Below are 13866 nucleotides of genomic sequence, written 5' to 3'. Positions count from 1 at the left end.
TTCCATACAGAATATCTCACCTTAAAGAAGAATGGGGATTATAGGCATGGAGGCACAGTGGTATGGGATAATTCTATTTCACATTTCTATAGACTTTGCTCAACCCTTAGGGTCTCCCTTAATATTGGCACCTTCCCTTTGAGGCTACATCCAACAATCCTGTGTATTCTTTGTAAATACATAGTTGTTTGCATGTTGTCTTACCCATTCGAATTTAGGTTGGTTTATGCCTTTCTTTGTGACCCCAGGGCTTAGCACAGTACCTGGAACATGGTATGTACTTAATAAATGCTTGTTGACTGACTATTCCTAATAGTAGTAACAGTTTCACATTTATCTGTGAGGTTAGTGAGCAACCTTGAAGTAGAAAGCACACTAGCTTTAGAATCAAAGGACCTGGATTCAAATCCTAATCTGCTAATTTCATGGAAATCTCCGAGTTGGAAGAGACCTTGGTGGCCCACCCATGTCTGAACAAGAGCCCTCTCTGCAACATCCCCTACAAGTGATCACCTCAGGGTGGGTCTCACTACTTATACTGACTTGGACAAATTGCTTAGCATCTGGAGTCCTCAATTTCCTCTTCTATAAAAATGGACTTAACTAACTTTTAAAGTGCCTCCCAACTCTGGATCCTATGATATATATTTTACAGATGAGGAAACTGAGTTCAGTGATCTAGGATTATAGGATTTAAAACTGGAAGGGACCTAGACATTATCTAGTTGAACCCTCTCATTTTACATATGGAAAAACTGAAGGAAGGAAACAAGCATTTTTTAAATGCCTACTGTGTACCAGGCACTGTTCTCTACGCACTTTACAGATATTATCCCGTTTGATCCTCACAACTCTGCTATTGTTATCCCAGTTTTATAGTGGAGGAAATTGAAGTAAACAGAGGTTAAATAACTTGCCATGGTTGCACTGCTAGTAAGTGCCTAAGGTTAGATTTGAACTCTGATCTTCATGACTTTAAGCCCAGCACTTGATCCATCTAGCTGCCAGGGAGGAAATAGGACTTGCTCAAGGTCATAGTTACATAGCTGAATTCCCCGGATCTCCTGACTCCAAGGCAGAGCTCTTTCCAATATGTCAGGGTAACCTATAGAGAGACCTTAGAGATTACATTGTCCAGCTCCACATTTACAAGTGAGGAGACTGAGGCATACCCAAGTAGTTAGTGTCAGATTCTGGGATTTGACCTAGAATCACAGAATTTGAGAGTTTTAGTTCATCGGTGGCCAGCCCAAACACAAATGGAATCCCCACTAGAACAAAGCGGACAAGGCCAGCCTCTGCTTGAAGACCCCCAGGGAGGGAAAACCTCTCAAGGCAGCCCATCCCTATTGTGGACAGTCTAATTGTTAGAAAGTTTCTCTTGACACCAAGTCTAAATTTGTCTCTCTTCAAATTCCACTCTGTGCCCCTTGTTCTGCCATGCGAAGCCAAAAAAAAAAAAAGGAGAAATCCAAGTCCTCATGGGAGTCCTTCAGATGCTTGGAAGATAGCTATTATGTCCTGCCTGAGTCTTCTCTTCTCCATACCAAACATGTCCAGTAACTCCAAGGACAAGCCAATCCTCCTATGAATGAGCTGAAGGTCCTCTACCATGCCAGTGACCCTCTTCTGGACACTCTTCAGATTGTTACTGTCCTTGTTAAATTGTGTTGCCCAGAACTGAACACTGTTGCCCAAATGAGGTCTGATGAGGGCAGTGGACAGTGGGAATATCACCATCCTATTCCTGAAAATTAGGTCCCCCACTTAATGCAGCCTACTTCAACTCTGGAGTCAGTTATTCCAATAACCTGGGAAAGAATCTAGGATAGGTGGTCTTATGCTGAATGTACAGTTAGGGAAACAGAGGCCAGAGAAGCTAAGAGCTGGAGACCACACAACAGTGCCATGCTCAGTTAGGGCTGGAGTCCAGATCCCCAGACTTCCAGTTACAATGAATCCTGGGGACTTTCAACTGTCCCTTCCTTCACCTTCAACCATATCACATGGACACTCTTAAATCCCACCTATCTGTGCAGAGTCTAAGACCCATCCTGTGCAGATTTCCTGGCTTTTGGGGTCTTGGCAATACAGCAAAACAAGCCTCCCTCGGGTCTGCTTCCTGACTTGTCTCATTGCCTTGGATTAGTTCTTTTCATCTCTAGTGACCTTCTTTCACCTTAGACCTTGGCCTTCTTGATACAGAATAGGAAAAGTCTTCCCTGCTCCCTTGGGATTTCTGTGATAATGAAAAACAAATAAACAACCAGGAAAATTAATGAACATGGAATGGAAAGTGCCATGTAAACGCAGGTGTGATGGGGCAGCTCTGTGTGGTTAATCCAATCCTCAGTCTGAAAGGACAAGTGTCAGCTTGTACATTTTCCCCTGGGATGGACTGTATCACTCCTCTATCCAAAAACCTTCAAAGGCTCCCTATCGCCTTGTAAGTCTCATCCTCATATTTAAAATCACCTGACTCTCATCTCTTTTCCTAGTCTTATTTTAGATAACTCTCTGCCTCTCTGTGTTCTAGAGGAGTTTCCTTTACACTGCCCTCATCAGATGAGATAGTTAGTATAGCTTATGACTTCTCTAGGAGAGATGCCTCCCAGAGTCCACCCAAGATAATTCCCGGCTCACCGTCCCCCCAACGGTCAAACATCTAATGTCGTACTTCCTATTGTGGTTTCAGCCCATTTCCTTTGAGCACATCCTGTAGGGATCTCTCCATCCTCTCTGAAGATAGTCCAGAGGCTTGATTCAATTTGACAAGCATTTAATAAGCATCTATTGTGTGCCAGGCCACTGTACAGAAAATGAAACAGTCTTTGTCCTCAAGAAGATGACATTCTACTGGGGGTGAGGGCAACAGCCTTATATGCTGATAAAAAAATGCAAAAGATTTTCAAGAGTAAAAGGATGCTAACAACCAGAAAGGCCTGGGAGAAGAGGTGCCACCAATATGAAGTTTTGAAAGGAGCTAGGGATTCCAAGTGACAGACGTGAGGAGGGATGGCATAATAGGCATGACAGACGGCCTGGACAAAGGCATGGAGGTGAGAGATGGAATATAATATGTAGGGAGAAGCAAATTGACCAGTTTGACTGGAACATAGAATATATAGATAGGGGTGGGGAAGGAGTGTTGTGAACCAATCTGAGAAGACAGATGTGGAGCCAGACTAGGAAGAATTAAAATTTCAATTATAAAGAGGAGTTTTATCCTTAATAGGCCATAGGGAACTACTGAAGTTTCTTGAACAGGATAGTAATATGGTCAGATTTATGCTTTCAAAATATCAATTTGGTGAGTGGGAGACAGACTGGAGAGGGGAGGGGCTGGTGTTGGGAGTCCAATTATCAGACTGTTGAAATTGTCCAGGTAATAGATGATAAGGACCTGAACTAGGATTGTGTTTACATGAGTGTAGAGAAGTGGATGGATGTGAGAGATGTATGTCTAGACTCAGTAACACTTGGCAACTTATTAGATCATGAGGGGGTGGGCTGTTGAGGGAGAGTGATGAGTTAAGGATGCCATCTAGATTGCCCCAAACCTGCAGTTAGATCAGTGTGGATCTCCTGACCACACTGAAGAAGTCATGGGACTTTGCCCACCTTTCCTTCTATCTTCCCCCTGAGAACAAATAATTCCTGGGAATTATCTGACTTGGGCAGGGAGAAAACATCCTTGGTGAGGCAAAGTGCTGAGGGCAAGAGGAAACTGCAGATCCAGGGAAGGTGTCTTTATTTCATGGGACAATCCATGGACTTGTCCCTCTGTGAAAGGATGCTGGACGTAAGAGTCAGGAAACATGATTTTAAGTCCCAATTTAGGCATTTATTGGCTGTGTGACTATAAGCTGTATAATCTCTAAGTCTCAATTTTCTTATCTGTATAATGGGGATGATACCTACCACATAGTACAAATCAGCACCTTCTCTGCACTTTATAGTCTTATTCATTGAGAGTTTAAGTGACTTTCCAAGGTCCTGTATCCAGTGTGAGTCAGAGGCCAAACTTACACCTTGCTCTTCTTGACTTTAAGGCTGCCTCTCATTACTACCATCATTATTGTTGCTTTTGTTATCTCCCTCCTATAGGGTGCGACCATATCCTTTTCAGAGACAGTGTACAAGTGGAGGGAATATCGCCTGAAGTGTGAGCAATTCCTACAAGAGACACCTCTCCCAGCCACAGGTGAGCACTCACCATGTCCTATCTGTAGTCTCCATCTTTGAGGAGACACATGTTGATTTGACCTTCCTCCCCAACTCTGTCCCACTGCTGCCCGAAGCAGACTTTCCCCTTCTCCTGACATCACTCTACCAAACAACATCCTGTCTCAAATGCTCTGTTAAAGAAAACCTTGAGCTGATTTCTAGGAGTTACAGAGAAATAGAATCATAGAATCTAGAGCAAGAAGGAACCTTGGAGATCATCTAATCCAAAGGCTTCGTTATAGAATCTATATAGAGCAAATGGAGACTTGGAGAGAGGAAGTGATTTACCTAAGGTCACAAAGAGAGTAAGTAGAATACTCTGACTTGAAACTAGGTTTTCTGATTCCAAATCTAGTGCTCTTTCTTTTTAAAAAAATATTTATTTTTAGTTTTCAACATTCATTTCCACAAGATTTTGAGTTACAAATTTTCTCCCCATCTCTACCCTCTCCCCCACCCCAAGGTGTCATGTATTTGGATTGTCCCTTTCCTCAGTCTGCTTTCCCTTCTATCACCCCACTCCCCTCCCTTATCCCCTTTCCCCTTACTTTCTTGTATGACCAGATAGATTTCTATACCCCATTGCCTGTATATCTTATTTCCCAGTTGCATGTAAAAACAATTTTTAACATTTGTTTTTAGGACTTTGAGTTCCAAATTCTCTCCCTTCTTCCCTCCCCACCTACCCTCCTTGAGAAGGCAAGCAATTCAATATAGGTTATACATGTATCATTATGCAAAACACTTCCATAATATAAAAGACTAAATATATTTCCCTCCATCCTATTCCATTCTTCATTTATTCAGTTTTCTCCTTTGACCCTGTCCCTTTTCAAAAGTGTTTGCTTTTGACTACCCCCTCCCCCAATCTGCCCTCTCTTCTATCATCCCCCTTCCTCTTATCCCCTTCCCCACTACTTTCCTGTAGGGTAAGATACCCAATTGAGTGTGTGTGTGTTATTCCCTTGTTAAGCCAAATCTGATGAGAGCAAGGTTCACTCACTCCCTTTCACTCACCCCCTCTTCCCTTCCATTATAATAGCTTTTTCTTGCCTCTTTTATGTGAGATAATTTACCCCATTCTGTCTCTCCCTTTTTCCCTCTCCCAATATATTCCTCTCTCACCCCTTTATTTTATTTTTTTCAGATATCTTCTCTAGTGTTCTTTCTACTACATTACGTTGCATCTCAGAATCCTTCCCATCATTCATGTCCAGCAAAAATGTCTCCTCCCCAGATCAGCATTCTTCCTGCTCTCCAATCCAACCCATAAGTGACCAGTCCCTCCTTGGAATGCTCAACTTCTCTAAGCACTTTGTTTGTACCTCTTCTATGTACTTATCACTGTCTGACTTGTATTATAGTTATTTGAGTCCAAATTTTATCCATCCTAGACTGGAAGCTCTTTTGGGGCAAGGACTGTGTCTTATTCTCCTTGAGGATTCTCCTCACCACTTAGTATAGGTACTTGCCCATAGCCAGGACTCAGCAAATATTGGATAAGTGGATAGATGAATGAATGAATGAATGAATGAATGAATGAATGAGAGGAAAGGCAGTGAAGTGGAGTGGAAAAAAATGAGGACCTGGGCTTAAATCCTGACTTTGCTCCATATAACTTTTCTGACTTCATTTGGACCTCAGTTTCCCCATCTGTATAATGATAGGGTTGAACAAGATGACCTCCAAAATTCCTTCCAGATCTGAATAAAAGAATGCAATAGGAAGTCCTCAAGCAGAGGAAAGGAATGATGTAAACAGTATTCTAGGAAGATTAATTTGGCAGACATTCAGACTTAATAGGAATAGAAAGGAAATCCTATTAAGAGGCTGTTCCTGAATTTCAGGCATAAGAAGATGAGAACCTGGAACTTGAGTTGGTATTTTTTTTTACTTGGAATCGTTGATTTGGAAGGGATCTCAGATGTCATCTCATCCCACCTGAATGGGAATCCCTCCAGATTGGGAAGAGACACAGATTGAGATGAGTAGCTACTGAAGTGGGGAGAGTAGAGAGGAAGCAGTGGTTAGTCATGAGCTATTCCTGACTATGGATATGTTAATGTTGGAGATGTCTGTACTTGCACTCTGTAGAGTTCAGGGAAATCCCAGTTTGGGAGTCCAGGGAAGGGGGTGAACATGGAAGAGGGTAGGGAAGAAGAGGCACATGGCCCAAGACCCTGGAAAAGGAAGGGGTGGGCTTTCTATTTCTTTCTCTTTCAGAGAATGAGAGAGGGACATGAAGTAGGGTAGGGGATTGGCACTTCCCTCATAGTCACAGAGAAGCTAGGAATTAGAATTAAAACTCAGAGCTCTTCTCCATTGGGTCAGCCATATTGCTCTGACCTGAGCAAGGAGTTGGGGGAGGGTGGGTACGAAGAGAACATTGAACCTTTGAAAGGGACCTTCCCTACTCCCATCTTCACCTAACCAGATGTGTTCCCCATTCTGTCTACTCAGGAGACGTATTTTGCAACCGGACCTTTGATAACTATACCTGTTGGCCAGATGGACTCCCTGGGACCTATGTCAATGTCAGCTGCCCCTGGTACCTTCCATGGGCCAGCAGTGGTAAGAACACTTCTGCTCCATCACCTCCTACTGTGTATGGGTCCTTGGATGTGGGGTTGGGGTAGTGTGGATGGGAACTCAGTGTGCCAATATAAACAGAGCCCAGAGGCTCTCCACCCCCAAGTCTTGAGCTGGGTGGTTTGACTATACTCCTGCAGTCCCTATACCCTATACTCCATCCCTGAATACTGCTTATTATCATACCTTCACCCTTCTGGGTCTATGTGCCTGGGACTGATGCCATTTGCACAGCGACTCATCATTCACCAATTTCTATCCCTCTCAATCCTCTGAGCCAACCATCTAGCAAACCAACCAGAAAAATGTAGGGATGCATTTTCCTTCCTCTCTCATCTTCCCTTTTCTAGTCCCCCCCTTCTACTATTCTCTTCTCTGTCCTATTCTTATCCTTCTCCCTTTTCCCCTTTCCTTCCCCTTCCCTTTTTCCTTCTCTGTCCTTTCCCATTCCTCCCCAGCTCCTCCCATATTCTCCTATAGCCTTCTTCCTGGCTATATATTATCCGTTCCCTTTTTCTCCCTATTTCCCACCCTTCCATGGGAATATTCAGTATGGGCTGACTTGCTCTTTGTCCCTTCTTTCCTCCGCCTCACCCCCAAAGTGTTTGCATCATTAACAAGCCTTGGGAGGCAAGGCTTACTTGGATAGTTGAGTTGATTATCATTATACCCTAATTTGAGGTGGGGGTGAGGGGTCAGTTCTCATGATGATGATTTCCTTCTCTTTTTTGTGGTCCCCCACTTGACCTAACTGACCCCCCACCTATCCCTTCCTTAGTTCCTATCTACACTGACCTTTTTCTGTTCTTTTCCTCTCTCCTACACCCATGCCCACATACACCCACATGCACATACACCTCCACCACCCCACCACACACACATATACATGCACATTAGAGATACTAATTCATTGAAGTTCTGTTTTTAATCTGCTATTTTCAAGTGATTTATCTGGTGATCCACTAGGATTCAATCAAGGTAGGTTAAAGGGGACCTTGGACCCCTGAGATTGACCACCCCAGTACTGTAGCAAGTTCCAGAGCAGAAACCCACTAAACTTTGATGAGAGAAGACAAGGGCATGAGGACACATTCTGGTTGCCATGTAGTGCATTTGAGGGTCAAAAGATTCCATGTCTGCCACTTACTACCTATGTGACCTTGGGCTAATAATCATTTAACCTCTCTGGGTCTCAATTCTCATCTGTAAAATGGGAACGGGGTTATTGGAACAGCTGGCTCAAAGGTCCCTTCCAGTTCTAAATCTATGATCTTATGATGTGTAAGGAAAGTTTATTTCAAAGACCACCCCCTCCTCTTTCCCCCCTCCCCCAACTTTTGGTAACTTCTCCTACCAGTAGCACTGGGGAGGAGTGTGAAGCACTGGGCCAGGAATTACCATGTCCTGGGAAAAGAAGGTCTGTCTTTTCTCAGAGTGATGGAAGGGAACAGTGATGTCCTGGCTTCCAGGCAGGAAGAATGGGGGTTAGCTCCCCAAGATTACACTGGGTGTTGGGGTAGTCTGGGGAGGGCAGACAGGCACACTGGTGGTAAGTGGCCACCCACGCCTGCCTCTTTGTACTCAACACCCACCTTCTCTGGCCTAGCTTGATTTAGAGCTGATGGCTCAGGAGCGGAGGGCTGGCCGGGGGTTGTCACTGGTATAATTCATTACCTATCATGCCTCCTCTGGGGCCTGGCATTTCCTAGGGAAATGGTTCTATAGTCTCCCAGAGACAGAGAAGATGTCTAGAGAGATGTGCTCCTGCAGCCTCCAAACCATTCCAAGTGGTGAAACGTGGGGGGAGGATCAGGTTTGCCAAGAGCACTGCATTTTTGCAAATAAAGTCCTGAGTTTCTAGGAAGGAAACAGGATCTGTTCAGGGCCAGGGAAGGTTACTCTTTGGTGGGGAGGCTGGCTCCAGAACTGGCCAGGCTATGAGACAGAACTGTGGAATAGAACCTGGGGACTCAAACCTCTGGGGAAAGAACAAGGGGCTGTCCCCCAGGGCAAACTCATCAGCTAGCTAGATGGTCCCCTCAGGTGGAAGCCCCTGCCCTGGACCTATCCCCCATTGATGAACTGAAATGGATTCCATTTTGCTCCATATCATAGTGCCCAGGCTTCATTAAGTGGGGTCATGTTTTAAATGAAACAGCCCACTAGTCATGAAGGTTAAGATGCATTTATTATTCATTAATTTATTAACTTATTCAGTATTGAATCTTCTTGGCTGTCCAGATCCATGTAGTCACTGAGGGGTTTGGGTAAGGGAGAGGCACCCATAACCCTGCTCCTTGAGTTTCAGTTTTCATTAACGACATAAAATCCTTTTACTTGAAATTTCATCATTTGAAGAAACATCCCTTAAGCACACAGAATATACAAGCAGAGCTATGAAAAGTGTTTAGAAAGATATAGGGTTAATGAGGCTTGGTCCCACCCTGGAGCACTTTCCTCTCAAACTCCAAGATTCTGTAGAATTATTTCCTTCATATTCAAGGGTTTGTCACCCATGTGAGCCTATGACATAGTACAGCCAAGAGAATATGAAGGAGGCAAGTGGTAGTGTGGGAAAGCTTCTTCAAAGTACTCAGGGCACCTCAACATGCTGGTTCTCATCTGGCTTTCTCATCTTTCCCCACTAGTGGGTGACTGAAAAGGCCTTCAGCAGCAGCAGCAAGAAACACTTGGGTTAAACCTCATTATAATCAGAATTTCTACTGCATAGCTCGGTGGGAGGGAGTAGGGTGGGACAGCTTTCTTCCACTTGCAGTGGGTTCTATGCCCAGGGAGGGCCTAGAGGATGGGCACCCCAACCCATCTAGCTTTTTCCCCCCAAGAGTTGGAAAGGAATAGCAATGCCCTGGCTTTCTGATAGAAGAAGGAGTAGGAATTAACTCTCTGTGTGGGAGTAGGAGGGCATTTAGGCATTGAAGTGGTTAGAGTGGCAGGCTTGGAAGACTCATCTTTGTGAGTTCAAATCTGGTCTCAGACACTTACTAGGTGTTTGACCCTGGCCAAGTCACTTAACCCTCTTTGCCCCAGTTTCCTCGTCTGTAAAATGAGTTGGAGAAGGAAATGTCAAATTACTCATACCAGCATTTTTACCAAAAAAAACCCAAATGAGGTCACGAAGAGTCTGACAGGACTGAAAATGACTGAACAGCAAGAACAAGGGGAGTGGGAATGTTGGGGAGAAGGGCAGAGCTACATCCATGCTAGCAGCGCTTGGGTAAGATTTCACCACACCTAGGCTATCCATAGCATTGGGGTATGACATATTAGAAAGAGAACTGGATTGGGAGTCAAAAGTTCTGGGTTCAAATTTGTGTCCTGAAACCTATAGTTTGAGGGCCCTGAGGTGACTACCTTCACATCTATTAAATATGGGGATTGGACCAGATCAGAGGTGGGTAACCTGAGGCCTCAGGGCCACATGTGGCCCTCTAGGTCCTCAAGTGCAGCCCTTTGACTGAATTCAAACTTCACAGAACAAATCCCCTTAATAAAAGGATTTGTATTCTAAAACTTGGACTCAGTCAAAAGGCCGAACCCAAGGACCTAGAAGGCCACACAAGGCCTCAAGCCTGGAACTTCCCTACCCCTGGACCAGATGATTTCTGAGGACTATTCTGCCTGTGATTTAAATCATGTAAATGAAAATAGCATGTATAAGGTTCTTTGCAAACATTAAAGAGCTATATAAATGTTGGCTACTTTGAGAATTATAATGATGGTAGTCCTAAGGCTTGGGTTCAAATCCCAACCTGTTTTCTTCTCTGAGCCTGAGTTTCCTCACCAATAAAGTGGGGGTGGATAATACTTGCCCTGACTACCTTCTGGGGTTACTGTGAAGTTGTTCTGCAGTCATTGTCAGTCATGTCCACCTCTCCGTAACCCTATTTGGGGTTTTCTTGGCAAAGATACTGGAGTGGTTGGCTATGTCCTTCTCCAGCTCATTTGACAGATGAGGAAACTGAGCCAAACAGGGTGAAGTGACTTGCCCAGGGTCACACAGCTGGTTAAGTGTCTGAGGCAGGATTCGAACTCACAAAGATGAGTCTTTCTGACCCCGGGCCCTGTGCTCAATCCACTTCACCATCTATTGCCCCAGGGCTAGTGTGAAAACAGTGTCTTAAACACATGAACTGTTACCTGTAATTGCTTCAGGGGCCTGGGGAACTTCTCAACTCTTTTTTTCCCCTTCTCATTTTTGCTTCAGGCCATGTGGAAACAGGATCCTGAAAAGGGATACCGAAAATTTCCCTTTTCTGTGAACTCAAAGCCCTATTTCCTTCCCTGTGCTTGCCTCCCCTAACCCCACTGCCTTTCTTTCCCCTCTGCTGCCAGCTGTCCAGGTTGGTCCTCACCTCCAGCTACAGGGAGCCCAAACCAGGAGCAACCTATCATCACTCAGCCTCTAAACCACCCCCAACTCTGCCTCCCTCTCCCAGGCTCCATCCATCACCTTTAATTTTATTTGAGCAGGAAATAGGCCCTCACGGTGGCCCGTTTATGAACGAACAGAGTTTTATTACTTTCTCCATGAAGCTAATGACAGTCATCGCAGCCCCCTGCCAGCCGCCACCTGGCTCAAAGGACTAATTTACTCTGCTTTCTGACACTCAGAATCACCCATGGCTGCTGCCTGGCCCCCCTCTTCCCCTACTGAGTTAGGGACCCATAGAAGCAAAGTGCTCCATCAGCATGATTGCTTTTACCACCCAGACTGCTCCCTCCCAGGAGCTAATGAAGCAGGAGGAATTAACCTGCAGTGAGGAAATCCTGTACAGTAGATTTGGGATGGGGCAGAGGGAGGTTAGGAGGGGACAGGAGGACTCTAGTAGGATCTTGACCCTTGACCCTGACCCATGAATCCTCTTAGTTTTCATAAGGTCATGGTCAGACATATGTGTAATAACACATCAGTCGATCTGTGATCTCACAGATATGGGCTTTTCCTCTATTTGTATGGAGAGCAGCCATCTATATCTTCTTAGTCTACCTGATGCTTGTTCATATGCTCCCCTAAATGTTTCAGTCAACTTGATGGAGGTTTTCTTCTAGGTGTCTTGACAATGGTGGACACCAATGGTTCAGGTAGGCTGTTTATTGGTTCTGCCTTATACCTTATGACCAGTTCACCTCTTTTCTGGTGATATATCTCTCTAATGACAATGCAAGCATCCTTTCTCCTATCCAATTCTTTGCTGCTGGTGATATGTTACAGCCTATTCATGCTTACACTGCTTCCTTCCATTGCCTTTTGAGTGATCCCTGACTTTAATTCAAGTAAGCCACAAAACAGGAAGCCTTGTGGTTGCCAAAGGCATTTTTGCCATTGTCATGGAAGGTACCTACTATGTGCTAACTGCTTTTAAAATAATTTAAATTATTTGTTTATGTTTTATTTAATTGCCTATTAGTTTAGTAAATATTTTTAATTTAAAAATATCTCAGATAATATTAGGTACTATCATTATTCTCATTTTAAAGTTGAAGAAACTGAGGCAGACAGAGGTTAAGTGACTTGCTCAAGGTCATATTGCTAGTAAGGGTCTGAAGCTGGATTTGAATTCAGGTGTCTCCTGATTCTGAGGCTACCCTAGCTACTTCAGTTCTTCGATTAAGGTAAACCTGTCCAGAATCATCCCATTAAGACTCAACAATACCTATATGAGGTTGAATTTGCCTCCTTGGATCTGTCCTTGGCCATGGGCTGTCAGCCTTTTTTCTTATCAGTGACTTAGATGATGACATAAAGAAGCATACCTGTAAATCTGCAGATGACTCAGGACTGGGAGGGACAGCCAGCACACAGAATGTCAAGCACTGAGTCAGAATCCTAGTAATCCAGTGGCTAGAGCATGAAGCCTAAAGTCAAGGAGAATAGAACTAGATCTGGAAGGGACCTTTGAAGTATCTAGTTTAAGCCCCTCATTCTACAGATGAGAAAGCTGAGTTCCAGGGAGATCAGGTGACTTGCTCAAGGTCTTACAGGTGTTTGTGTTCAGTTATTCTCAGTCACGTCAGACTCTTCCAACCCCATTTAGGATTTTTCTTGGCAAAGGTACTGGAGTGGTTTGCCATTTCCTTCTCCAGCTCATTGTACAGATGTTGAAACTGAGGCAAACAGAGTGAAGTGACTTGTCCAGGGTCACACAGCTAGTAAGTCTCTGAGGCAGGTTTTGAATTCAGGAGGTTGAGTCTTCTTGCCTCCAGGCCTAGCACTCTGTCCACTGAGCTACCTGGCTGCCCATTCTATGGATGACTTGCTCAAGGTCGTGTAGTTAAGAGGCGACAAAGCCAGGATTCCAACCCAAGTCCAATGACTCCACCATGTTGTCTCTCATACCCAATTGGTCACTAAGTCTAACAGTTTCATTCCTGTGACATCTCTTGACTCCATCCCTTTCTCCCTAGCCTCTATGTATCATGGGAGACAGGTAAAGAGAGAGAGAGAGCAATGAATGTGGGGTCAGAATCGAAACCTGGCTTTGCTACTTGTCACCCATGTGAGGCAGCTGGTGGTTAGAATGCTATGCCTGGAGTCAGGAAGACTTGAGTTTAAATCTGACTTAACTAGCTGTGTGACCCTGGGCAAGTCATCTAACCTCTGTTTGCCTCAGTTTCCTCTACTGTAAAATAGAGATAATAATAGCTCCTCCCTCCCAAGGTTGTTGTGGGGATCAGAAGAGATCATATTTGAAACGTGCTTAGCACAAAGTCTAGCACACAGTAGGTGCTATATAAATGCTTATTCCCTTCCCCTTGGTAAGTCTTCCTACTTCCAATCTGTTCTTCATACAGTGGCTGGAATAATTTCTCTTAAATACTAATGTAGGCATGCCCCTCTACTGCTCAAAGCTCTTCAGTAACTCCCTATTGTTGGCTGACTAAAAGGCAAACTCCTTTGCCTGGCATTCCAGGCCCTCTATAATTTGTTTTCCTACCTGCCTAGCCTCGTATCATATTACTGTACTCCATAAACTCCATGATCTAGCCAAATGGGACTATTCTCTGACCCCATTCCCCCAGCAAACACTT

The 13866-nt window shown here is 44.4% G+C and overlaps 1 protein-coding gene across 1 annotated transcript in view; it reads left to right on the top strand.

Moving 5' to 3' along the window:
* Positions 1–3029: 3029 nt before the first annotated feature.
* The window catches only part of GLP1R (glucagon like peptide 1 receptor), a 57119-nt gene continuing 46282 nt past the window's right edge, over positions 3030–13866 (top strand). Inside the window, exons 1-3 of the mRNA XM_036768362.1 lie at positions 3030–3059; positions 4108–4204; positions 6688–6798. Of these exons, the coding sequence (XP_036624257.1) occupies positions 3030–3059; positions 4108–4204; positions 6688–6798 (238 nt within the window). The remainder of the gene's footprint in view (positions 3060–4107; positions 4205–6687; positions 6799–13866) is intronic.

The sequence above is a fragment of the Trichosurus vulpecula genome, chromosome 7, assembly GCF_011100635.1.
Source record: "Trichosurus vulpecula isolate mTriVul1 chromosome 7, mTriVul1.pri, whole genome shotgun sequence".
Taxonomy (NCBI): Eukaryota; Metazoa; Chordata; class Mammalia; order Diprotodontia; family Phalangeridae; genus Trichosurus; species Trichosurus vulpecula.
This window is presented reverse-complemented; position numbering and strand designations above follow the sequence as displayed.